General features: G+C 41.0%; 1 protein-coding gene across 3 annotated transcripts; it reads right to left on the bottom strand.

Annotated features, from left to right (window-relative positions):
• Nucleotides 1–986: 986 nt before the first annotated feature.
• On the bottom strand, nt 987–27940 carry LOC103457620 (E3 ubiquitin-protein ligase RNF19A). Of its 3 annotated transcripts, none has more exons than XM_008397909.3 (10): nt 27750–27940; nt 21597–22150; nt 20139–20629; nt 17137–17342; nt 16222–16369; nt 5411–5573; nt 5031–5145; nt 3027–3158; nt 2599–2869; nt 987–2508 (listed from the first exon to the last, which is right to left on the bottom strand). In XM_008397909.3, exons 2-10 carry the CDS (start codon nt 21747–21749, stop codon nt 2241–2243), a joined length of 1947 nt encoding a protein of 648 aa, XP_008396131.1. In that variant the 5' UTR covers nt 21750–22150; nt 27750–27940; the 3' UTR covers nt 987–2240. The 3 variants fall into 3 exon arrangements, with proteins under 3 accessions (XP_008396131.1, XP_008396132.1, XP_008396129.1); XM_008397910.3 differs by having other exon boundaries at nt 987–2511; nt 2599–2848; nt 27750–27939; XM_008397907.3 differs by having other exon boundaries at nt 987–2511; nt 27750–27938.

Genomic DNA, 27940 nt, shown 5'->3' with positions numbered 1-27940 from the left:
AAATAAACTTTACGTTTCAGTAAACTGCGTTAACCGCTTGCAACGATAAAAACGTCCAACTGGCAGTTATCCAGCAAACTAACTGAAAAGAAAAAAGAAATTCAGTTTACTCTTACTTTACAGTTTAAAAAATTAAAATACTGGGGAAATGATTAGTTGAAAATAAGTGTTTATGTTTGGAAATTAAAAGCTAAAAGAGCCTTTTTTTCTTTGATGCTATTTTTATGAAATGCCTTAGAAATGCCCCAAAACAGAAAATGTTAGATTTTTTTCTGAAAAGTATTTAAAAGCAAAAAAACAAAAAAAAAACAGACAGAAATAAGGATGCAATCATTAAAATAGTTGCACCTACTGTTCTAATGACTGGATTCTTGTTGTCCACCATCAGCTCAAATTATTTATTGACAGGTAAATCCTTTTATCTACATTTAAATCACACATAAGCCGGTTCACTTAGATGTAATAGTCAGATGCTCAGGCTTCGTACATTGGCATTTCAGCATTGGTGCTTTTCTAATGTGTTTTAATATTTAAAAATTAAAGTGAGAAAATTGTGCAACATTTCTCCCTGAACAGGTCTCCACTCTATTTCACAGAAACTCAAATGTACACCCTACACCTAAAAGTGATCCGTTTCCCCAACACACGTTTTAAATGGGGGAGATGAGAGCAGGATGATTGTAAAAGTCACATTTGTGTGGGAAAAACAAACAAGCTCCACACAAAAAAGATGCAGACATAAATCCAAACCCAAGACCTTCTTTCTGTGAGGTCAAAGTGCTAACAACTGCACCACCGTGCTGTTCTCATTTCAGCCATATGACGCCAAATTCCCACTATGTTTTAAATAAATGTTAACCAGGATTGCCAGTCATCAAAACCTGCCACCTGGTTGGTGTGTAAAAGACCCAATAAGGAAACACAAAGCAGCCCAACTCCACCAAAGAAACATAAAAAAACATTGTAAGAAACACACACATACAGCATTTATCCTTCAAGGTGAGATCTTTATTCGGTTTCTGTCGACAACCCCGAAGAGGCTTTTATGTCAAGACCACTTTCAGAATTATTTCACACCCTGGAAGTTAAGCAGTGCATTTAAGTCAGGTGGTCCTCACAAATCATCTGGAGGGGATGGTTCCAGTTTCGACATGCCGCTGTTGTAGTTCTGGTGACCTCTGAGGGTGACTGGAGTATATTGTTTTCGGCAGCGCACTACTGCAGCTATGCTAACTGGTGCGTATCAGAGAATCTGTGTAAGTTATTGTGGAAACGCTGCCGCTTCTACAGCCACGAAGCTGCAAAAAGTTAAGACTGTGGTGTTTCTGCTGCGTGGCTTTGCATTAAAGTGAGCATTTTTAAAGACTACAAACACGTCTCTCTCTCCCTCTCGCTGTCTTCTAAAGCTTGAACTTCTCAAAGGCTTACCGCGGCACTAAAAGAATGCAAAATGTCAATGCGCTCAGCTGCTTCCCTGGAAGACGGTGGATGTCTTAGAGTTGTGAGTCCTGGTTTTTGTGGCATCCCGTGTTCTGCACTAACGTCGCAGAACATGTCCGATTCCAGTAATGAACTGTAAGCACAGAGAGTGTTTCAATAATTGCAGCATGCATCTGTTAAAGGCCGTCCATTTCATCTGTGAGCCGTGTCTTAACTGCGACCGAGGACTTGATCGGATTGAAAAAAAGTTCTTCCTTTCCTGCAACATGGCTTGTCAAACATATAAATTAGATTTCTGAGACAATAGCTGTCGGATTCCCCCCCTCTTGTAAAATAAATCATGCCATTCGTGGTATAATTAGTTGTAAAGGGCGAGGAAGTAGTGAGGTAAGGTCTAAAAGTGAACAGCCAAATAAAGTGAGGACTTTAAGAAAAGGTTTTAAAATAGTGAATGAAAGGTAGTTTGTTTATAGTAAGGATAAAAAAGGGAAAAAAACAGTCTGAACTCTGAACTAAGTCAGCTGTCATGCGTTCCTTGTCTTCTTTATAGTTCGTAGCACTACTTCCTATGTCACAGTCTCATGCTTATATAAACTTGAACACATTCATCTTTTAAATTTGCTCTGTTTGAACCCACAACTTCCTCGGGGGGCGTGGAGCGTGAAGGCATCTGGTGGGAGGGACGGCTTTAAAAAGCAGGAGATGGCCCCGGCTGTGGATTCTTAGTTCATCCAAACACGGGTCAGCTCACAGATTTGTCTGTTTTCATTAAACCTTCTTACATCTCCATGTGAGGGACCTCATACATCGACTGCTTCAATAACTTGGAAGGACGTCTCTTCGATTCCTCGTGCTTTCCTTCCGAGTTTTTCTCGTCTGTGAAGGTCCTCTCCGTGTCCTGCTGCTTCCCGCCTTTCGTCCAGTCCTGAGGCACAAGGATAATCTTGGGAGTGTCCCACAGACTCAGCCGACAGGCTTCGGCTTGACAGCATGCTACTTAAGCTGGACTGGCGGCCTCCTCTTGGATGGGTTTCAATTTCTACGCACACTTCGATATTTGTTCCTTCCCTGCTGTAAATCCATATTTTAAAAAAGTAAAATAAAAAATTTTTAGTTTGCAGATGCATTGAAAAATACCAGAAGATGCTCAATACTTACCTAAAAGTAGGCAATTGTGTTTCATCTAGTCTGCTGTCAGGCACACTTGCGACCTCGCAGTCAGACTGGCTGTCCTGCTGGGTGTATCCATGGCGTTTTGTGGCTTCATCCAATCCCACATATCTATCTAAGTCTGGGAGTAGAGTGCTCGTACTCGGTAGGACGCCCACTTCCTGTACACTGACTCTGACTTCCTGGACACTGGTGTCACTGAGGGCTGGGTTGTTCTGGCCCGTCCAGTGATCAGTGACTACATGAGAGAATAGAAGATCTATAAGAGAAGTTGAAACTAAATCAGGTGGGGCAGGAATTAGGAATTATGTGCTACTTTGTGTTGGTCTTCCACATAAAATTCTAGCAGAATTTACTCTTTTTTTTTTTTTACAATTCATGAATATACTATGCACTATGAAACATTGTGCACTCACAGCTTGCCAAGTCCTCCAGCTGTATCTTGTTGGTTTCAGGAGGGTCAGTCTGGGGTCGGCACCAGCCGTTCCTACAGAGCGACATGGGAACGACCCCATAGACATACGTCAGCATTAGCGGCACTCCCACACCTGAAAGACAACAAAGTAGGCGCCATTGAATTTGTGAAGCATTATCAAAGTAGGTTTATCAATCAAGTCAGAAAATCTGAACATCGTGCAACACATTGGCAGCATGGTTTTCCCATTTACGCTTCCTAAATTCCCACACTTTTTCATAATGGATAACTTGTTTGATTCTGTATGTTTTGTCCAGTGTTTTCCAAATAATTCTAATAAAAAGTAATTTTGTGGTTTACTCATACAAAAAGCAGGTCTCTGCATATCTACCAAGTGATTTTACAGAAGAGACAGTTCTGTCTTGCTTGTGTCATCGAGGTTATTCTGTATAAATAAGAAGTGAAATAAAGTAGTTTTTGTTTACAGAATCATAATTTTATAAAATGTAGAAGTGTAAAACAGGTTTATTTTTTTATTCTAGAGCAAACCAGCTTCCATCAAGGACAACGTGACAATGCAAAGTAAGATAAATTGGAAGTTAACATTCTTCAGGATAAATTGATTTTAGATTTGATAATAAACTTTGACTTGAACATTGCCTAGTGTAAGATGAAAAAAAAAGCGTAATATCTTTTTTTTTTATTGTTTTGATCATTTTCAACAATTAAAACAGCTACACAAAACTAACACAAGAGGGAGCCATTCCTTTCTAATCCTAAACTGGAAGCTTAAAGGAGATTTATTTTTTTGTTTCTTTATCCTTTATGCAGTTTTATGAAACTGCAGCTAATAGATTACCAGAAAATACTAACACAGCTTTGACACAGCAATAAAAGACGGGTGGAACGCCAGGCGAATCACACCGTAAATGTCAAATTACTTTTTGCATGTTTGATTTGTGCCCACTTGTTTTCAGAACCTTCAACAAAGTGCTTTCAGCAGGGGCCCCCCAATGCGATGATCAGCAACTTCACCATGCTGCCTGATTATGCAACTCAGTGCCGTGTGCGATAGGAATTTGGGAACACAAAGCTGAGCTCCAAATAAACAAAGGGACATCATTAACGCAGCCAGAACACTGGGTCGCTATTGACTCAGCAAGAGTGTGAGAGCAGGGTAGGAGAACAAACGAGCCAACCAAACAATCCAGAGACAGAGAGAGGAGAGAAAGAAGTGAACGTGTTGGATTTTAAGTGCGTCTCAGTCACAAAGTAAAAACAACAACACATTTTGTGAGCAAAATAAAAGTTGATCAGCAGCAACAACCCAAAATGCAAGAGGTGTTAATGGAAAAACATAAGGAGTCAGAAGCTGGGATGCAGAAAGAGGATCAGAAGTAGGAGTAGAAAGCTGGTGCAGCTTCATTTTTTTTTTAAGTATGTGTTGCAATGGAAGATCACTCATTGTAATGCAAAGACTATTATGAAGATATGAAAATAATTTAAACATCAGCTTGTGAGAATTTATACAGCTCACATAGTCGTAGTCATGTGATTTATTTGTGATTGCAAATAAATCCAGGTATGAACCACTTTATTATGCTGTTGATTTTGAAGTTGGGGTATGGATTAAAAATGGTTTAGTTTACATCGACCCCACCTCTCGCCCGGAACGTTAGCTGGAGATAGGCACCAGCACCCCTCCTGACCCTACTAAGGGACAAGGGTGTATAGAAAATGGATGGATGGATGGATGGATGGATGGATGGATGGATGGATGGATGGATGGATGGATGGATGGATGGTTTACATCGACTACATTCTGATGATGACTACTGTTTAATTTATAGTTGATGTGGAAAAACCAAACAAACAGAAAAAATAGTATTTTGTTTAAGCTTATCAGATTTAGGGTTTAATACAGTATTTTTTAACAGAATATACAACTGGCCCATTTCAATAACACCAAAAAATGTAATACTTATCTTTAAGCATTTTTACTTACCCACTGTGACAGCTGCTATGACCGGCGACACAAACACGGACATCATCACCCCACTTGCCACAGTTAAGTAGTGCTTACTTCCTGAGATATTGTTTTTCTTGCAACGACCATGGACCTGGAAGGCAATAAATTAGAAACAAATTGCCTCATGGAAATTTAATTTGTTCCTTCTTGTTGTTCTCCATCTGGGCAACCACTTATCCAAATCCACTAACAAACTCCAGCAGAATACAAAAGAGGACAAACGGAAAAGCAGTCTGAGCTTGTCTTCAACTACCACTGTTATGTAGTAAGTGTATGATAAGTTGTTAAGCAACTGCTTAAATTCTTATTTTTCCAAAATAGCCTCTCAACAAATAGCCTTTGCCATTATTGCTTACCTTACGGCCCATGTAGATTGGTATACCCACTATGATGACTGGGATGGCGATGCCTGCTATAAGGGAGATGACCACAGGTGCTCCGAGCAACATGCCCACCTGCCATAGCACTTTTCGAGTTTGAGACCATGGCTTCTTCCCCCAAAATGTACATCCTGAGGGACTGAAACACACAAGACACACACAATTCAGCTCAATTCAAACATATTCTATTAATCCCCAAGGGAAATGAAATGTTGTAACTCAAGCCATCTAAGATCTTTTATTATCGATGGCAACTGCAGTGTATCTCCTGTAGAGGTCTGTCCTTCAGCAGATCTGAAGGAGCCTCTGACTGAGGACACTCTTGTTGTATTACTCTCTTGTGATCAGGATGTTCAGACCTTCCGATTATGTTCTTCTTGTTATGAAGCATCCCTGTTTGCTCAATCCTATCTAGAGGCTCCAGAGTAGTTCCCAGAAAAATCAGTGACCCTTAATCTGTCAAATAGTGAATGGTAAAGGTCCTGCGTTTGTACAGCGCTTTATCAGGTCCGAAGACTTCAGAGCACTCTAATAGTCACATCAGCAGTGACCTATTGATGCCAATGTGAACCTCTCAGCTGGCAAATCTATGGTCCAGAAATAAACAATGAATATATTAAAAACTGTTAAGATTAGCCCAGAAAGTGCAGCGTTTCACAATATTTTGAATCACAGTCACCATTACAATATTGGTGTGTGCAATATGGCAATCGTAAGGGACAGCTTGGACATAACATGGTAGGACGCTCTTGTTAAAGTGTTTAGACATTCACGCATTGGATATCAATAATATATATGGCCAGTTTGATGGTTTCTAACTGCCTTTACTGCTCACAAAGCATCCAAAACTGTAGAGACTTAGATGCTGGCATTCATGAAGAGTGGTGCAATGACAAAGAAATGCAGGTGGCAGCAAAATGGAGGTTAACCATAATTAGTATAACCATCCCAATCTGCAGAAATTTGCAGATTTTTTTGTTTCCTTATATCCCGCAGCCCTACAAAGGTCAACAAAATCCCTAGACTGTTTTTGCTGTTGTTTTTTTCCCCCAATATATTAGTTTTGTTCAACAATAAATAAAAAAAAAAACATACATTCACAAAACTATGTTGATTAGTTCATTTTCCATAAAATAGACAACCAGGATGTGCACAATCATACGGACACGTATTAAATCAATCAATTTACTGAAAATATCACAAACACGCCCTATTGAAGTTTTATTCTTGCGAAAACAAGTACAATAAATCACAGCAAATAACAAATTAATAATATCTTAGACGGCATGTCTCATTCTTTTCAATACTCCATTACTCATTCACTGTGTTTATATAGCCATTAATCATTTTTTATATCTATTTGTCTTCCAGAATTATCAACGGTGGGAGCAAATCTCAACATGTGATATAACTTTTGGTTAAAGTGTTTTTATTAGAGAAAAGACTAGGTTATTTTTAACACAGTTCTTTTGAAGGTGAGATCCCAACACTGGCCTAAATCGTGCTAATGCCTAATATCCAGCTTTAGTTTTGTGCTCTAATCATACATGGAGAAATTGTTAACTGACTAATCCTTTTCTGCGTAATTAAAGCAATAATTGGCTTGGAGGTTCAGGGGTGGCAACATAAAGGGCACAAACTGCACCTCAGGGCTATTTCTTGCAGTGTCTAATTGTTTCTCAGCAGCAAAAGTCACTTTGGGGAATTATAGTGAGCTATTATTATTGTTCTCTGTTGCACTGAACTAGCAGATTCACTGTGCGGTCCTTAAGACTGCACCCTTCAGCAAAACATTTACTGTAATTTGTTGCACACTCGAACAAAAGTGGTGTCGAGACATGCGGTGGTTGTAAATTTCTTTTACTTCCTTTTTCTGAACATACAAACACGTTCATCGATCCGTGCGTTACACTATAACGGTTACATTCGCCATCTTTTTCTTCTTCTTCTTCGAAACTTGGGACCCTTCTGACCCGAGGCTGCCCTAAGCGCCTGTTAGAAACTGATCACTGTCCAAACTTGTTTCACTCTCAGTCCGAATAGCTACCAACATACACGTGAATATTCCGCTAAACATGGACAATGAAACAGTGCTTTTTAATAAAACAAAACATTCATAAGAACAGATAATAGACTCATATTTTACTGGAAGAGGGGGGGTTCCTTGATCCAAAGTCCTCAGCAACTGATCCCCCACACTCTCCCCCTCAAAATAAATGTCGTCCCGACATAATGACATTTCTGGAGAACTGAGTCTTCAGCCGGTATGGAGTCAGGTTTGGAAGACAGTCTCTTGTTACACTTTCCTGTATGATACAGTTTTTAACATGGCATCTATCCCCTCTTCATGTCATGTTGAAGCAATAGACATTACTGGCCAGGTAATATCTGTAAAGTCACTCTGCCATCTCTGCAGGTTGTGTGTATCAGACTGTAAAGTTTGACTTTCAGTTCCTGCCCCATAACCCTTCATTTAGACCCACTTATGCTATTATGTGCTAAACATATGTATCAGTCTAAATCAACTTAACATAGCGGTCCAAATTCCAAATGTGCACTAATCAGCTATCAATATGCTTAAAGCTTATGATTCTAATCCCCTCTGTCCTGTGTAGTTACCTAACCTGAACATATAACTGAACAATGTGACCTAACCACAATATGAACTTAACATTACTTGTGCCTAACCATAAATGTTGGTTGACCTAGCTTGTTGTATGCGAGTGTTTTGGGTGGATGTCGTTGTCTAGAAGGATACTGTCTTGAAACAGGTTCCAGCCCTCTCTCGTCTGCTTCATCAGATGACACTGCCTCGGCGGAGTCTTGCTCGTCTGCTTCATCAGATGACGCTGCTTCCACAGGATCTTGTCCCTCTGCTTTATCAGATGTGTGCTCCTCTGCCGCCATTTCTTCTTCCTCTCTGTCCACTTCTCCTTCCCACTCCACCTCTGGTTCTGCACCCGCTTGAGCATCCTCTGCACCTCTCCTCAGCTGATCTTCAACTTGTTCCAGTTGTACTTTTGGGTGGGTGATGAACCTCCAGTTGTCTTCATCATCAGAGCTGCTGTCACCATTCTTGTCAACACATTCTTTCTGCTTCCTTCTGTTTCTACTCTGCTGTTGACTTTTCTTGTCCACCATGTTTTTCATATCTTTCTCTGTTTCAGCTGTCAGAAAATCACAAGGCAATAGTAAGTTTCGGTGCAAAACTCTGACCTTCCCTGTGCCTTTCTCTGGATGTACTGCATAAACAGGACTGTCCTTGTGTTTCCTTTCAGTGACTACATAGACCTTGTCTTCCCAGTATGACCTGAGTTTTCCTGGTCCTCCTCGCTCCTTGAAATTTCGCACTAAGACCCTAGATCCTGGCTGCAGTTCCACTCCATGAATTTTCCGGTCGTACTCCATCTTTGCTCTGTTCCGCTCCTTATGTGCTGTCTCAGACGCCAACTTGTAAGCTTCTTGCATCCTTTTTCTCCACTTACTGGCATAATCACTGTGGGAGGTGCTCTGATCAGTTGGAGTTAACCCAAACATCATGTCCACTGGCAGCCGAGGACTCCTGCCATAAAGAAGATAGTAAGGTGCATATCCTGTTGCTTTGCTACGCGTACAATTATACGCATGCACCACTTTGGGCAGGGAACTCTTCCAATCTGACTTTTCTTTCTCTGTCAGGTTTCTGAGCATTGAAAGAAGAGTTCGATTAAATCTTTCTGCTTGCCCGTTTCCAGCTGCATGGTAGGGAGTTGTACGGGAGCCTTGGATGCCACAATACTTTTCCAGCTTAGAAAACAACTTGTTTTCAAATTCTTTGCCCTGATCATGATGAAGTTTAGCTGGAAATCCAAACTTCATGGCAAAGTCTCCGAAGATCTTTTCTGCAGCAGTTTTTGCTGACTTGTTTGTGCATGCATACGCTTGAGCAAAGCGTGTGAAGTGGTCTATGACAACAAGGATGTATTCATATCCTCCTTTACAACGCTCCAAATGAAGGAAGTCAATGGAGACCATCTCGAATGGGTGAGTGGTAACAATATTGACCAGTGGTGCTCTTGTTATCCTGTTTGGATGCTTCCGCTTCAGGCAACTACAAACCTTTGTCACATAGTGTTCCACATCCCCTTTCATATATGGCCAGTAAAATCGGTCACGGATTAAGTTCAATGTTCTCTCCACACCAAGGTGTCCCATTTCCTCATGCAGTTCTTTATATATAAGCTGGTGAAACACCTTGGGCAGCACCAGTTGAACTCGACTGGAGGACTTCCTAAGAAGGATGCCATCTTTATTGACACACAGTTTGTTTCTTTCTCTAGCGAATACAGAGATGCCATCACGCCAATTTCTTTTGGCATGCCGGGGCCATTGTTTTCTCATCACAAACTCACGCACCTTTCCAATAATCGAATCCTCTTCCTGTGCTTTTCTGAGGTCCTCTGGTGATATTTTGGCCACTGTTGGTGTTATGTGTTCCTGTTCTTCATCATTGCAGGCTGACATTATGACTGCAGGACACAACCATGGCTCTTGATCATGAGATGTTAACTGGACAGACTGTGTGACAGAGGAAATTACCTCTGGCTCCATCTCCTGGACGCATGTCCGCATGTACTCCTCCATGTCCAGGGGCATCCTTGACAGTCCGTCTGCGTCCCCATTCACTTTTCCCGGTCGATACTTGATGGAGAAGTTAAAGTCTGCTAATTCGGCTATCCAACGGTGTGTGGTGGCATTTAGCTTGGCTGATGTTAAAACATAGGTTAACGGGTTATTGTCCGTATAGACGACAAAAGAGGGTGCATAATAAAGGTACTCTCTGAATCTTTCACAGATCGCCCACTTCATTGCTAAGAACTCTAACTTCCCAGAATGGAGGTGGTAGTTCTTTTCTGGTGAAGTTAGTGTTCTTGACCCATAACCTATGACCACAAGTTTGCCTTGTTGTCTCTGGTACAACACTGCACCGAGGCCTTCTTGAGAAGCATCACAGTGCAATACAAATGGTTTCTCAAAGTCGGGGTAACCTAATAGTGGAGGAGACAGCAAATACTCCAACAACTGGCAGAGAACATCCTTATGATGCTTTGTCCATTCGATTGGATGGCTTGAGGGAAGCTGGTCTGAGCTTTTGTGCCTTCCCTTGTTTGTTTTTGACCCTCCTCCTTTCACTACCTTTCCAGTTTTCTTTTCTGTGCACAACAGGCTGTACAGGGGCTTAGCAGTGCATGAGAAGTTGGGAATATATGGACGATAGTATGATAGGAAGCCCAACATTTTCCTCAAATCACCCACCGTTTTTGGTATGCGGTCCTTGAGTGCCTGTACTGGTGCAATCTCAGCAGGATCCATGCAGTAGCCATCCTTGGACACAATCTTTCCCAGAAACTTCACCTTGTCTTTGAAGATTTCACATTTTCTTGGCGTTAATTTCACTCCATGAGTCTGATAACGACGCAGCACCTCTCTCATGTCGCGTAGATGATTCTCAAATGACTGGCTGTGGACCAGGTTGTCATCCAAATATGGCTGAGATGTTTCATCCCTAACACCTGCGAGGCACTCCTCCATACTGCGCTGGAACTCTGCTGGAGCTGAGGACAGGCCAAAGGGAATCCTGATCCACTCATATAACCCCCAAGGTGTTATGAATGCGGTCAGTGGTCTGCTACTCTCCTCCAGGAAACCCTGATGGTATGCCTTGCCCTGGTCCAAGACAGAGAACCATGCACTTCCACTCAGGTTATTAAGCATATCCTGCACTCGAGGGATGGGATGACGATCCGGAATGGATTTCCGGTTCAGGTCACGATAATCCACGCACAAGCGGAGGCTTCCATCTTTCTTGCGTACACAAACTATGGGCGATGAATATGGAGATCTGGACTTTTGAATCCAACCTCTGTTCAGCAAGTCTTCCAGATATTCCTTCACCTCCTTAAGGAGCGGTTTGGGGACAGATGTATAAGTCCGTCTTACTGGTGTTGTGTCGTTCAGCCTGATTTTTAGCTGCAGGGATGGGATGCACCCCACATCATGCTCATCCTTAGAAAATGCATTACACTCCTCCTGAAGCATCCTCTTTACATCTTCTTGCTGCTCAGGAGTCAGGTGGTCAATGGGCACTGGCGGGTCCCACAGATCATGTTTGGATGCCTCAGGCTCTCCGTGTTCTCCATGTGGTTCATCAGAAGCTGGACAGTTGCGGTCGCTGGCAGGTGAGATTATCTCCGTTTTCTTTTCACTTGCACCGACAGGTCTGGCTTCTACTGGATAAACTGCTTTAATCTGCTGCAAGTATCCCACTACAGTGCGGGGTATCAGCGTAATATCTGAATGACTGTCGTTTGTGACTGGGATTGATACTGCTGACCGGTTTCCTGTTTTCAGGCAGACCACTGTTTTTAAGATGTTCAAACCCTCAGGCCATTTTGGGACCACCTCCGGCTCAAACAGTACTTCCTGTCTTTTTGAGAGAGGACCCATCCTCACACTACACTTCACCTCTTTGGTCTGACCCGCAGGAATCACTGTTTTTAGACGTCCAATTTTCACCATTGCTTCCTCATTATTTTGGTGAGCTGTTTTTACTAGGTGAATTAACACATCTGCCTTTTTGCAGTCAAATGAGAAAGCCTCTTTTACTGCTATGGACGTGACACCAGGGTGGTGCTCCATGCCATTCTTTACTAAATGTTCAATGACATTGTATCCAATGATTGGTGGCTCAGCCACTCCAGGCTCATTAGAGACGAGTACGGGCACCAGCAGTTCTGAATTCAGACCTCCCTTTGATCCTAGTTTGAATTTTACTTCCACCCAACCTGCAAAGGGAATGGGGGTCTGATTTGCTGCTTTCCCAACCAAAGTCTCTCCCTCCTCTAGGAGCTCACCTGTGCTGCGTAACTTGACGTGGGGAAGCTGGGATCTCCTCAGGCTTTCATTTATGATGGTGACCTGTGAGCCGGTATCCCACAACGCCTTGGTTGGAACATCCTCGAAGAAACAGTCCACCATACACTTATTTCCTATTAGAGCTCTCAGCTTGGTGTGATGATGTATGGAGAGGTGACTGGCATAAGTGGAACCTACGATTTTTTTTGCTTTCTCATCCATTTCCACTTGCGCCTCCAGCTGTCTAATCCGTTCACAGAGCCGCTCATACATCTTTTCCTCAGCTTCTCCTTGCAGCACAGTGTGTTGTTGTGAGTGTGTGGAGGTCTGCATGTTCACATTCATGCCATCAGGTTTCACTGTCAACCTTTTTGGTCCCCTGCAACCCCTAGAGAAGTGTCCCAGTTGTCCACACTTAAAACAATGTTCACATTGATCACTTCTGTTGTGCTCTTCACATCCTTTGCATCCCCTTTTAACATTCCTTTTTGCTGGGTGAGTAGATTGAGAGCTGGTCATGCTTTTCTTAATTTCAGCTATTTCTTCTCGGAGCAGCCTTACTGTTTCACATAGCTCTGACTCCCTTGAACTGATGGGTGCTGATGTTTTACGGTTTTTTTGCTTCACCACTTCAGCTGACTGTTCTTGGATTGCCAAACTGGCATTAGATGCAGCCTGGTTTTGCTGTCTGAACTGCATTTCTGTTTGTAGCTCGTTGACTTTTGGAATTTTTGTGTTGTAGCTTTTCCTCTGTTTGGACTGTCGTTCTGAATCCACACTTGCAGCCTCATTCATCTTTTCAATAAGAGTCTCATCTGTCACCGCTTGATCATCAAGGTAAAGCTTCAGCTGAAACTTTATGTTGTCACTCAACAATCCAGTACTGACTGACCTCAGGAATTTCCTCTGAATGAAGTCGGCACTGTACTGCTCATCTGCATCTACTTCTCTTGAAGCGAGCAGCAGCCTCTCTTTCAGTTCAATTGCCCTGAAAAGGAAGTTTTGGGGGGATTCCCGACTGTCCTGGGTGACATTTATCAGTCTTTGGTAGATATCCATGGAACTATCCTCTTTAAAATGTCCCTTTAGAATTGCTTTCAGCTGGGGTAGAGTCAGATCACGTTTAATTTCAAGCATGTCACGAATGCTCAAACCGGGGCTGATTGATTTGATTACAGCTTCTATAATTTCAACATCACTATGTCCTTTACTCAGGCCTTTCTCAATCTGATGCATTAAGTTCGTGTATGAGAGCCTGTCTTTCTGACCTTTCTCCCCTATCTGACCACATATTTTAAATTCCCTCCGTATGGTCACTTCTGGAAGCCTATTTGCTGTGGTTGGCATCACATTTTCACCCACTGTTCTCTGAGGCTTACCCTTTATATGTTCATTTAGCCTCCGTACTTCCTCCTGCAACGCTTGGTTGTTAAGGTGGAGCTGTGAGTATTTTTCGGCCAAGTCCATTTGTTCCGTTACAGCCTTGGTGCTTTGTGGTGTGTTGCACGTTGCCTCCTCCTCAGCAGAAACTTCTGAATTTTGTGATATCTGTTGAATTGATTTTAACATTCTCTGCAGATAGCACCGCACCACCTCCTCCTCTTCATCATTAACCGTAGCATCAATGGACTCTGTTATTAATCGTATTAACGCTCGCCTCGTTACAGAATGTCCACTTTGTATTTTAGCTTCTGCACAGACCTCTTTGAGCTGATCCAACTGCAAGAGCCATAGCTGTTGAGAAACGGTCTCTGCCAACTCCTCCATGTCGGTCGCGCGCGGTGTCAGCGTGCTCCCGCCGCTACTTGCTCCAGTTAGCATCCCTCCACGAGAGTCCCGCGACGAAGCGTTAATAAATCTCGGTGGAACCTCCAATATTTTGTTGCACACTCGAACAAAAGTGGTGTCGAGACATGCGGTGGTTGTAAATTTCTTTTACTTCCTTTTTTCTGAACATACAAACACGTTCATCGATCCGTGCGTTACACTCTAACGGTTACATTCGCCATCTTTCTTCTTCCTCTTCGAAACTTAGGACCCTTCAGACCCGAGGCTGCCCTAAGCGCCTGTTAGAAACTGATCACTGTCCAAACTTGTTTCACTCTCAGTCCGAATAGCTTCCAACATACACGTGAATATTCCGCTAAACATGGACAATGAAACAGTGCTTTTTAATAAAACAAAACATTCATAAGAACAGATAATAGACTCATATTTTACTGGAAGAGGGGGGGGGGTTCCTTGATCCAAAGTCCTCAGCAACTGATCCCCCACAAATTGCAATGCAAGAGACAAACAAGTAAGGAGGAGAAGGACAAGGGCAAGAGGATATCTGGAAGTGTTTCACGTCTAAAAGAGCTGACACATGCAGCCACCCTAAGTCAAAGAATTGAACACCGATGAAAAGATTACACAGCACCCACACATGTTTTCTCAGTAACGCTAAAATCGACCCCACCACAACGGAAATATGGTGGTGCATTAAGCAGGCTGAGTGATGGGAAGCTAGCAGCAGCTTCTTTCCAGGACTGAAAAATCAATGGAAAATTCAGTTTAAACCAATGCACCTTTTCTTTTTTTTTTTTTTGAAACAATGTTGCTGACAGGCTTAATTTTTCAGCATAAACTGGATGTTTCCAAACACATCTGTTTGTTGTGATGATGATGATGGTCTACATAAATTATTCTTCAAGAAAAGAATACAATCACATCATGTTCTGCTAGAGTTTGAGTTGCACTTAACAAGCGAAGGAGAGAGATTCTATAATTACTAGAAGGGATGTTTTTGATGAATAAGTGGACTACTATACGAAACAAATTCAATAGCCTCATAATGTTGCTGTGACAGAAACTGTGAGGTATTTAATGTAATTACTCTTCCCAATGTTATAGTAGAGTACCTTACAATGGCAAATTGATACAGTCTGAAAGCCCTGTCCCTATAATGCACACTACATAGCACTGAAGAGCTTCATTTAATGCAGCACTTGTAGTAAATCAAAGGATTTGTACAATGTGAAACATTATAAAAGAGCGGAAGCCATATTTCAGCTATGAACTTCACTGAGCTCTCTCCGTGCATTAGATCATCTTAAACAGATTCAAACATAGTGTAAATTAGTCAGATAATAATTGTTTCGGATGGTTTGGGAGAAAATTGGGAAATAAATAAAACATAACGTTGGATTATATCTGTCAAAAAAAAAAAAGTGGATGCAGCATTGCCCATGAAGACTCGCAAATGTGTGAAGCTACCATCAAAGCAGATAAAACGTAGCAGTGATAAAAGCAGCCATCGGGTCGGTGTATTTTCCTGGGACATTTCCATTAAATTGATTCTGCCTGGTGTACTTTGCAAAAGAACTCAGACCCCTTGAACTTGTACATGTTTTTGATGCGCTACAACCACAAATCTTAATGCATTTTATGTGGATTTTATGTGACAGACCGACAGAAAGCAGTGCATAACTAAGAAAGATAAATCCAGTACAGGTATTGTACAAATGACCTTAGTGCAACCACCTGGCTTCAGATGTCCTCTAAAAAAACATAGTGAGTCAATATAGAGTTCATCTGAACACCAGAGCAAAATGAGGTCTTCTATCCACTTGGTGGGCGGGGGGGAGTTTTTAACATTTCAACTGATCAGATATTCTGTATATGCACAGTAAATTATGGACAGGTAACACAAATTCTTACATTTGTTTCTCGGACTGCAGAAGCTGGTGCAACTCTCAAGCGCTGTTAGGAATGGTGTGATGTAAATATCCTCACCAGAGGGGGGGATGTGTTAAAGACCCGTTGAAATCAGCTGCACACGTGATAATTTGTTGCTGCGCTAGACCTACGATGTGCTGCATGTGGTTCCCCGTACTGAGACGACGCGGAAATACCTGAGGTAGTGCACATCAGTGATCTCCTGCATACACAGCCAGCAGAACTGACAGGCACACACAGTGCAGTTCATGCGGTTACAGCTGCCATCATTAGTCTTCATGATGTAGGCGCCACAGCGAGGACATGCCTTTATCTCCTCTGCATCTGTAACAGAATAAATGCGGACAACAAGAACTTGACACGGCTACTTTCTGACCGCAAACAGATTCACTTTGTATCTTAATCTATCAATGAAGCAACTAGCAAATTTAAGAAAAAGCCATTTATGTAATTGCCTGTGCTACAGTGCGTATTTATTTTGCAGCGGAAACAAGCCTGTTAATTAAAGTGCCGTTCAACTTTATGACACTACAAGTGTATAACATTTAGAAATAAATTATATTTTACAAGCTGTTTGTTATCTATTTATATCAAGCAGGTTAAAAAAAATGTGCCCCTTTTTTAATATAAATATTTTTTAATATAAATATTCTTTAATGGTTTCCAGAGAGATTTTCAATCACCCCACATTACTGGAATAGGTTTTTATTTATTTACTTTAAGGTTTTTTGAATAGTGATGCATCAAAAACTTCTGTCTTGGTTTTACTGAATTTTAGAGCTGACACATATGAGGATGACGTACGACTTTTATATTACTGTGACACCACCTGAACGTAATCTACCACAGTAGGTGCCAAATAAGTGTGTCTAAACAAGTTGGTCCATGGGTCTGATTTTGTTTTCAATCTAAAGTCAGAAATGTGGAAAAAGAACCACAGTGATTTTTTTTGGGGGGGGGTCAGCATTTGAAGCTTTTCACTCATCATTGCCAGAGCAACCGATAATTGAAGAGGGCACATCCTAACTTTAAATTCTTACCACCCTTTCCAAACCAAGGACTCAACAGTCAAAATCTGCTTCCAAGCTTACCTCCTCCAGGTTCTTCATTGAAGACATACATTGCAGAGGCATCATTTCCACCTGAAGCGTGGCGGGCACGCTGACGCCGCGCCTGGTCGCACGTCTGGTTGGGGTGCCACAGCTGTCGACAGTGGTAGCAGAACTCCGTGTCGCATCCCTCACGGCCGCAACTCAGCTTGGGACACTCTGCGCAGCCGTAAGCTATGACCGCGTAGCTGTAATTCAGAAAAGGGACGCAATTTAATGCCAGCTCTACGTGTCTCATTTTGTTGCCCTAACGTTGTTGATGTTAAGCTCAAAGGCTCAAAGAAGTTGTGGAGGAATTTGATGTTTTATGAGAAGATAAGTAAGAGTGTTTAAAAGAGTATGTGATCATGGATCAAATGCTGGGGAATGTGAGCAATTTGAAAGCCAAACGTTTTTTTTTTGTTTTTTTTTTATCCTGCTGGCATTTTCAGCTCTGTGATGTTTTCCAGTTTGACTGGATCAAACAGTTGGAGGCCACACACACACAAAAGAGGATAATTGCACTCCTGCAATAATCCTACTTTGGTATCAAACTCAGTCTGAATGGATTTTAAGTCTTAGCTGCATGCATAAAATGTATCCAGATATCACCGTCATCAAACAAACCAGCAGTTTCTGGATTACCTGGATCTAAGAGCAATCTTTTATGCGTTGCCATGCAAGCTGACGCCGCTTGCATGGTTGAATAAAGTGAAAATCAATCAACTAGCTCATGCTCTAAATGAAATCAGTATATTTAAGAAAACACAGAATTCATCTAAATTAAGCATAACACACCTTGTAATAGCAGTTGTACCTTACATGCCATGGCACCTATAAATTAAGAAATCCATCTGAGAATGTTAATCAATCAATTTATTATTTTTATTTATTTATTTATTTATTTATTTTAGTTGGTCATATTTTCAATATATGGGGCATTTTAACATCTGAAAAACACAGATTCAAGTGGAGATGGTTTCATAGCAACTCAAGGGACAGATGCAGTTAATTTCCAGGGAAGTACATGAAATATAATCTTGATCTGTAGCAACATTAATTGCATATTGTCTCCTTAAGCTACAAAAAACAGTTTGAACAAAGCTGACGGTGAACAGCTGTATAAGAGTCTGTGAGGTAGTTGAGGATTTGCATATCTTAAAAGATGCAAAGAGTTTTTACAAAAATGAAGGTTTAGTTCATAGGAAAAAAATATATAGATATATATGTCTATGTTTTGATACATTTGTAATTTCTGTGAGGTGGTAATCACAAAACCCACCAAAGCAGTACCAGGCTTTCAACAAAAAAAATCTGCACAAACAAAAAATAAAATGCTAAAACATGGATCGTAGGTCATAAAATTAACTTAAAATTGAACTATAAATCACTATTCTTTAAAAAGACTGCTTTATATTTATATCATTCTTAACAGTTAGTGAGTTAGTCAGATAGTATTTTTCCTTTTCTGATTATTTCTGGCATCATGGTTTCTTCTGGTATTTAAAAAATGTTCTGTATGTATATGTATGGTTTTCCAGAGATCTATTCAGCAGAATGTTCAGCCTACATATCCATTGATTATTACACAAGTAACTGATTTTCCTAGATGTGTACTTATATAAATAATTAAATGCTTATCTTTTCGTTCTTAGATGTCTATTATTCTGTCAAACAATGTGAATATATTCACTTTATGCAATACCGAAATTGCCTGTTTCACTTTTTCTTTAGGCATTCTTTAAATAGCAGCCTGTCAATGTGACACATATTTTCCTATAGCATGGGCTGCCTCAAGCTGTCATTATGTGTGGAAACCCCACTGTGCAGATCCATTGTTTGTAACTGAAAGATTTATAGACCTTCAGGCGGATTAACCCCAAAAATGATGAAACGTATACAGTGGTATGAATAAAAACCAAAAATATTTTTTAATGTTCAGCGGGAAACATTGGAGGACCTGGAGAATGCTGGGAACCTAATTTGTAAAAAAAAAAAAAAAAAAAATTCTTAATAAAATGGGGGTGCTTTGAAACAAAATATAAACACATTGTGAGAGGCTAATAAACAGTGATATATTGTAACCAGTGTTTTTGTATAAAAATGCATTTTCGGCTGTGTCTTGTGTGTAGTTTACTGCATCACATACTTCAGGCTCATTGATTATTTTTCCCCATTCATTCATTCATCAAAGCCAGGCGCTGAGGCCTGTGGTAGTCCTGAGCCCCAAGTGCTTCTGTGCTTCTGTGCTTCTGACTCCTGGGTATGGACCTATCTTGTTACCCATCTATTCTTATTAAGGCTGCACAGCAATAGATCAGTGTCAGTGGTTCCTTCAAACAGCTGCAAAGATAAGAGTTAAATCAGATCAACTAGTGATGCGCTCTGTTAAATATGTCCTCATTGAGGTAAAAAAAAAAAATAAAAGTCCAATCAACAATTCCTCTCTGCATGAAGTTTTCGCTGAGCTTCATGCCTCCTATGGGAGCCAGGGTAGAATATTTATATAAGTTTGATCAGAGTTGTTAAAAAATTCTTACAGTTTTTTGTTTTAGGTTCTCCACATGCACTATTTTTGAGCTTTATGAGTTAATCAGGACAAGAAAATTATAGCAAATCACATTCATAAACAAACTCCTACTTCTTTTCCATTTCCGAATTCTACATACAGAAATATATGAAGAAGAAAAAATTGATTGCTGAGTTTCAGCTGTTTAATCAATGAATTATGAAAAAACAGAATGATGTGGTTGGCTTCCAGTCCAGGTGTGGCAAAGGTCAATGCCATTTTTTGTTTTTGTTTTGTTTGATTAGATGTACTTTAAAATGTTTTTGTGTGTTTTGCTCCTTTTAGGTTTTTATTTTAGGGTTCTCTTGTACTGTAAAACTAGACTCTCATCAAATCCAATACTTAAATTCTGTATGTAAATATAGTTGCACATGGTGTGCACTTGGTTGCTTTTCAGAGATTATTGATGTGATGATCGTCAGGCCTCTGCTCTCACCTGCAGTCAGGTGCCGGGCACCAGCGCGTATCTGGGTCAGCGGCCAAAAAGCGCCTCAACTGGAACTCCTCGAATCTCTCCAGCAGTGCCCGGTCATCCAGGATGGCGCGGACATCCAGCGGCGCCAGAGCTTCAGGGCACTGCGGGCACGCGATGCTCACCCTGCTCTCGGATATCTCGATGCGGAGGTACTGGCGGAGGCAGTCGGAGCACGCCCGATGCGAACAGGAGCTGAGGCGCGGGAAGTGGAAGCGCGGCTGGCTGAGCAGGCACAGCGGACACTCCTCCAGGTGTTCATCCAGCAGCTGCTCCTGGCTGGACGAGGACAGGGAGAGGACGCCGGTGGAGCCGCTGCTGGCCCCGCCCCCACACGCCTCTGTGGCGGTGCTGGCCTTTCCCGCCTCTGCTGCAGCTTGCAAACTTGATTCTTCTGCTCCCTCTGCTAAAGAAGCTCCTGATTTTCCAGCATCTACTGCCGTGAGGCTGATGTCCTGAGAAAAGGATAAAGAATTTTACCTACAAATCTAACCACGCGTTCCAAAGGCAGTGTACTTATTGTTTGTGCTGTTACTGAATGCATGTTCGATTTACTGTTCCTTGGCAACATCATTTCTAGAAATTTCCAACTAATTACTAGTCTAGGGATCTGTTTTGGCAGTTGCCCTTGGACACTATCCATGGTAAGCACCAGAAAATGGATGAGGTCACTGAGGGGCCAGATAATAAAACAAACATCCTAATTGGTTTGCGAATTACCTGGATGAGAATTAAATAAACCTGATAATAAATCCAAAGATTTGAGCTCTAGACTTGGTATTTAAACATCTTCCCCACAGTGATTTGCAGAATTACTCTTATACTTTGCACTTTTTCAAATGTTGTCAACATAAATTGCACGTTTTATGTGTTAGATGAACACATAGGATAGCATAATTGTGAAATGGAAGGACATTTTTTTTAACTGAAAACCTAAATTAGAAGAAGAATACCTATTCTTCTTTACAAAAACACATTAGTCGCACTGGATGGAGACTTCCTTGAATGTTCAGGTTTTGCCACACATTCTCAATTGTATTCAGATCTGGACTTTGACTCGGCCATTCTACCACAAGAATATGTGCTGATCTAAACCATTTTGTTGTACTCCTCTAGACTCCAATGGATTTTCAATCAGGATGTCCACCCTCTTTCCCATTGCTTCTAACCAAACTCCCTGTCCCTGCTGAAGAATGGCATCCAAACACTATTTCCTGTAGATGGCAACTAAAAACATAACTTCTTATTTATTCTTTTTCTTTTTCAATAACTGTTTCTTCTTTCTTCTTTCATCCAGGCCTCCAAAGTGATTTTTTTTTTTTAATCTGAAGAAGATGCATTGAACAAAAAGCAAAAATGTGTTCCCGGCTTAAATAAATATTTATAAACGCCGCAGACATTTTTCAGATGCTCCAGCCTCACCTGCTCTGGGTGCGTGCTCGGAGTCAGAGTTATAGACACCTCTTCTTTCGGCCAGGGCTCCGCAGACCTCTCAGGCTTCGGCTCCGATTTGGGCTTGCGGCTGAAAAAGTTGAGGAAGCTCAAAGGCCCGGTCTGTTGCTTGGGCCTCTTCATGTTTCGGGCCTTGAGCGGGAGCGGCAGCAGCTGAGGATAGCAGACCTACAACCATGAGCAGGGTGCGGGACGGGAAAGCGGCAGCGCGCCTTTTGTTTAATCTGCGTGTGGGCAGATGAGCAGTGAGAGCTCTCACGGATCAGAGTCTTGGAGCTGGACAGCTATTTTGCTATTTGAGCAAAGAGGAGCGGGGGAGATGGAGAGCGAGAGACTGAAGAGGAGGTAATCCCTGCCTGAGGGGAACATTGCTAATTTGGTGCTTTTTCAGAGGGCTGATCATGTGGTTTATGTTTCCTCCTCTGCGCTTCCTCCTGAACTGAAATTCACATGGTTAAAATTAGCCCTCAACTGTCCACCACCTCGAGCTGAGGTCTCCTTTGGAGCATCGACAGTCCTTTTCCCTGCAGAAAGAAAAATACAAGTAGCATGAAAACAAATCTGAAGTGAGAGCATCATCTGCACAGCACATCACATTTCAGTATCACTGAGTTAATTTAGAATTAAAGAACATTTCTTAGGTTTATGCAACTTCATACTCATTTTTTATTGCTCAAGTCCTTTTTTAAGACTTTCTCAGTCTGTACTGCAAGTTGTTTATGTATGTCAATTTATACTACTGAAACTAATGGGCAACGGTAGTGCAAACCCCCCATCACACTCTGAAACATTGCGAAATGATGATGATCTAAACCACAATATGAAACAAAAGTCATCCAGAAGAGCGCCTAAGAAACACAAAGGCAAACGATGAAAAGCCAGATAGCTTGTCTGCCAAAACATAAACTGCACATTGTGAAGCCGGACTAAACTAGTCATTACTGACCAGAACAAATCCGAAGGCTGTAAATCAGAGGAGCTTTCCACAAAGATGTTACATCTGCTCTGCAGACGAATGGGCTGGAAGTGGATCCAGGGGACGCTCAACACGATGTGTTTGCTTCACAAAACCATCCCAGAAGGTCTCCGTGGAAAAAAAATGTGACCGCGGTGATAGTTTTCTTCTCACCAAAACTCTAAATCTCTTGGTCTCGGGTGACTGATTATAAGGAATATAGCAAGGTCACGGTTCCCAAGTTTCTGTCACATCAATTCTGCTCTTTAAAAGACGCTTTAACGAGATGCCAGAGAAACTGCAGGAATAATCAGAATTTTCCTCCGCAGCATGGAGAACAGATTGCCGTAGAGCTCCATGTTGTTGTTGTTGGTCAACAAAATAAAGGAAGGATACAACCCTTTTTCTTTAGAGCTGCAGACAGTCTTATGTAAACAAGCCGAGGCCTAACCAGCCAACAAATAACCCGTGGGATAACAATAGAGAAAAATACCAGAAAAGTCTGCAATTCAAGCTGAAGTACTTTGTTTTTGGGATCACCGCACTATGATCTACCCATCATTATGTCTCAAGACTTGCGAAATAAGGTCACGGCCAATGAGACACACGTAGCAGACGGACGAGAGCTCAGACCAGCTGACAGAGAGCACTGAGAGACGACAGAGCAGAGACAAGGCAGCAGAGCTGGCCAAGAAAGCTCGCTCTCTCCATCAGGCAGCAGTGAGCTTTTATAATCAGGCCCAAAGAGCAAAGAGAGAATGATGTGATTCACAAAACTCCGGACCAATTAAAATGGCTGTCGCCATGGCACCGCGTTGGACCGGACAATGGAATAAGCCACGAAATCTGAGATAATTAAAGGTTATCACCTATTTCAAGGTCTATTATGTCATGTTGTGTGATTCCGTAATTGAGGTGAAGTACAAATCTTGGATCTTCAAGGAAAAAATGTTTACATCAAAACTTTTTGGAAAGCTGTTGCTTTAGGTGTTCTGATGTTTTACCGCGATACTGAATGCGACTGAGATTAGACATGTATTTCCGTAGCAGTGCTGTGGATAAGCTAAAAAATCACCATAAACAGCAGGCTCTTCCTGGAGAAGCGCATCATTGTACATATAATTTTGAGTTGCTCCCTTAAAGTTGGCACCATAAACAGATGGTTAAGTGCCGATATTTTAGATGCATGTTTTTCCGACATCTGGAAATACTATCTGACCAATGACCACACAGCAACGAACACATGATGAACCAGGAAGAGCACTGAGTGTAGTTCTGTTAACACATTGTGACTTAAGTTTCTGGGTCTATATTATTGAAATTATTGTCATTTTAATCTTCCAAATATTTGATCAGAAATGTTTTCTGTTGTATCTATGTGCCCTTCTCAGCAAAGCTGTGTCAGACGCATTTTGCACTTGCAAGAAGCAAGAGAGTAATTTACTTAATGGTATGCAAACGAGCAGATTTGAACTATAGTTATTTGAGAAATGTCTGATACTGATACAAAATGTGCCAACATGAGCTGGAAATCAGATCTTTTCAAATACTTAATCAATTTGAACTTTTACTAAGAACTGTAACTGTATGTTGTAAATTTTAGTCATCATCTCTCAAGATCACATCACTATATTCAGGAAATTTGGGAACTGTCACAGAATATATATATATATATATATATATATATATATATATATATAGAAGATCCTGAACCTAAAATCATTGTATTTTAGGTTCAGGTATAAACTCTAGCAATGTCCCATGTCACTGCTGACATGATCATCTTCCAGGTATCGGTGCGATTTCTCAAAGTGTTATTAACCAGATGACGGGGCAGAACAAGCAAGCTGTTATAAGATTTATCTATTTATTTTGAACAGACAATAAAAAATGTAAAAACAAAAATCCCTGCCTTCTGTGAGCCATTCCTCAGACAGCTGAGGGAAGCAGCATTAACAGCAGAAACAGGGATGCAGCTCAGACAGAGGAGCAGAGCCCAACTGTGGATAAATGGTTTTCCTTTACCTTGAATGGTTAGGAGCCATTCCTACATCTGTTTAGACAATCACACTTAGCGCTCTGCAAGCAAGTCTCTGTGCTTCAGTGCAAATGTGTTCCAGGTTTTAAAATCTAATTCTTTTTCCTAAGGTTTTTGTTTGGGGGGGGGGGGGGGGGGTCACTCACCACATTCCTTCATCTCTTATAATCTCAGAACATCTGTGGCACAAAAACTTTTATAGTTAATGTTTTCCGAAACATAATAGTACGTTAGTTGTGCCTAAACCTAGAATATTTTGAACATAAATCAAACGTGTTGGGGCCCGGAACCGTGTTGAGTTACTCTCATGGAGGGAGACGCAGTCATAATGGGTTTTCCTGCTCCAGATGTTCTTCTAGCCCCAACACTTTTAGAAGTTTTTATGTTCCTCTCATTAATGTTACTATCAGCAGGAATTGCAGTATTAGTGGGGAGGGAGAAGAAGAAGAAAAACAAAACAAAACAAAAATTTTAAAAAGCATTGATTGGCACACTTGCTTCACATTTCTCTCAGCAGCTGTGACTGGGAGGGTTGGCAGAGAAAATAAGGTCCAAAAACGTCGAAGCCAAAACTCTTTTTGCTTTTCCATATTTACTGTTTCCATCGTATGCTGAAAAATATGTTTTAAAAGTGCTACATCAAATGTACTCGCTGATAAAGTAAATTATCAGCAAGTAAATTACTTTACTTACTGATTCAAAGAATTATCAGTTTTTGAAATGTATTTCAAAAACGTTCTTTAAAAAGTCATTCTGAGCCAATTTTCTGGGGTAAAATTCCCCTTTTACGGAAACATTTTCTTTACCTGTTCCTGATGTTGCTCGGACTAAAGGCTTTGCTAGCCAAAGTTAAGAGACATATGAATAGAAAAGAGGGAAAAGAAAGAAACATAACTCCTGGTAAACACACTGATTAAGATTCAAATTAATCTAGGCTCATAATGCATTCACATATCAAGATTTCTGCAGGTTTTGACTGCATCGTAATGACCAGTTCAGTTTGTAAATCGGTGGAATTTTAGTGTATTTTACTAGCCTCTTCTTTCTGCCATCTCTAGTTGATTTCTGTCGAACAAACCTGACTCAGAGACACCTAATCATCCTAATCATCGACAGTCTATGTTTTGAGCTGCCTTTGCTCATTTCGGCAGCTAACTTCATAGTTTACTTACTCTTCATTAAGACAGGCTAAATTGATAAATGCGACAATGTAACTTATATTTTACTTTAAACTAATAAAAGAAAAATGACTAGACACAAGAAGCATAAAAACTAGAGTAACTCAGAAAAGAACTAAAACTTTGGAACTAACTTCCTTTGGAGACCAGACAAATACTTCTTTTTTTTTATCTGCTTTTGTTTAATTTTGCTTTGTGAACTTTTATTTCATTTCCTGCGTGTTGAAGCACTTTGCGATTTTTATCTTGAAAGGTGCTCTATATAAAAAAAAAAAGTTTTACTTTTTCACATCATTACACAACATAAAAGAGCAGCTTGTAGTCATACTGTATTCTTGGATATGATTCAGTATGTCGTTTCGGAACAGGCAGCACAGACTCGGACATGATTCATCAGAAAACATTACAGGCAAAAACAGAAAGAAAAAAAAAACGAAAGAGCAAATGTTTTCATATGTAAAGAAAAAAATCGGACAATTTCATACAAAAGCAACTTTCTTTTAACACAAGAGAGACAATGCCTTTGGGGAAGTGGAAGAAATGAACGTTCCATTAAAATCACCTGATTGACATCTAATGCAGCTGCAAGTCACTCATTAAGTAAAGACTAAAGGACTAAAAAAAAAAAACTCCAAAGATTCTAAAGAGTAAAAACGAAGCATTGTTTAAAAAGAACTCCACTGTTTTATTTGTCTTGTTCCTCAAACCTGTTCTAATTGTTAAGCTTCTCATACTTTTACTACTTATAAGAATTGGATGGTAGAAGCAAAAGAACACAGACTAACTTAAAACAATATATTGAAGTGCAAGAGGGTGAAAACACCTGCATCTGTGTAAGCAGGATGCCATTTCAGGTCATGCATAATGTAAAATGCTTACAGCAAAATTCTCATAGGGGCTTGTGGAAATAAGGTTTCTAAATTGCACAACTCTGAATACTAAATGCACAGAACATATGTTATTGCGAGTGCTGAAAAAGGACAATGACAGATGGGATTGTTACACAATCTGAATTCTGCCCCGAAGCTGCTCGTCCTCCTCAGAAATCCCTGCCACCCCTTCAAAGGGAAAAGAAACAGTTTTCTGGCTTTTCTCTTGACCTCCTCTCTTTACAGCAGCTTTTTTTTCTTTTCTTTTCTTTCGTCCATTTTGACACCTGTTAATGACGAAGTTGCTTTTGAATCTGAGGGCCATGTTTGCAGCCTCAGAAGAGGGAAACCCGTTGGCATTTAAAAATATCTGTGCGCTGGACAGATGCCCACAGCAGCAATGCGGGTTTTAGAAGCATGAGAATGACCTCAGCCTACACACACACACACACACACACACACACACACACACACACACACACACACACACTGATGCTTCCAGAGGAATTCCTGACCAAAACACACAACTCCACTCTGAAAGCCTGTAGTTATATGTTGCTTTGGAAGCTATTAAGTAACCATTTCCAAGAAATTATGTTGAAATACTGCCTATTATTAATGTGTTTTGAATTATGAAAATGTACAAAAAGGGCGGCAGTCCTTCCAAACTTTTTGATATATTTAATTATACAATTTATGTCCAAAATTCTCTTTAACCAGGCCTATGTGAGCAGAAGGCTATACAGGACGTGCAGCTTTAGATACAATGAGTTATAATAGCACACCGACAAAAATCAGCCCTTCAGAGCCTCCTCGCGTATTTCAAAGTTATTGTCCTGTTTTATAAAAAAAAATTTTTTGAATGATTTACGAAGGGGTTTGTCCAGCGCATCAGCGTGCTGTTGCAGGGAGTGGCATGTTTAACAGGCGATGCACAGTCGCATTCACCTCTACCTCCATTGCAACCCACATGGACTCGGCAGAAAACAACAACAAACCCGTCCGATTGCGCATCCTAATGATATCCTCCGCAGCGGATCAAACTTAAATCATTTCCATTGCGTAAAAATGGCGTTTTCTTACCTTTTTTATTTTTTTATTTTTTTATCTCCCCCCCTATGCAGCGCGTCTTTCTCTTATGCAGCGTACACGATCCACAACTGGCTCCTCCCCATCCAGGAGCGAACAGTAGCACAGATACCGTCTCCTCCTCTTTGCTGCCGCACAAAGAGCGGATCATGGGATGGACAAAGCTGCAGAGTGGAGGGGGTAAG

This window comes from Poecilia reticulata, chromosome 21 (assembly GCF_904066995.2).
Source record: "Poecilia reticulata chromosome 21, P_reticulata-male-v2, whole genome shotgun sequence".
Taxonomy (NCBI): Eukaryota; Metazoa; Chordata; class Actinopteri; order Cyprinodontiformes; family Poeciliidae; genus Poecilia; species Poecilia reticulata.
Note: the sequence above shows the minus strand (reverse complement) of the source record. Positions and strands in the feature narration are given on the sequence as shown.

What these genes read in the sequence shown, in the direction of transcription:
- LOC103457620 (XM_008397907.3), bottom strand. Translation starts at nt 21,749, where the DNA reads ATGAAGAGGCCCAAGCAACAGACCGGGCCTTTGAGCTTCCTCAACTTT. An exon ending in ACTGATGTGCACTACCTCAG is followed by an intron (nt 5,574 to 16,221) that starts GTATTTCCGCGT and finishes TGTGTGTTTCAG; the next exon opens with TCCCTCAGGATGTACATTTT. An exon ending in ACACAATTGCCTACTTTTAG is followed by an intron (nt 2,512 to 2,598) that starts GTAAGTATTGAG and finishes ATGGATTTACAG; the next exon opens with CAGGGAAGGAACAAATATCG.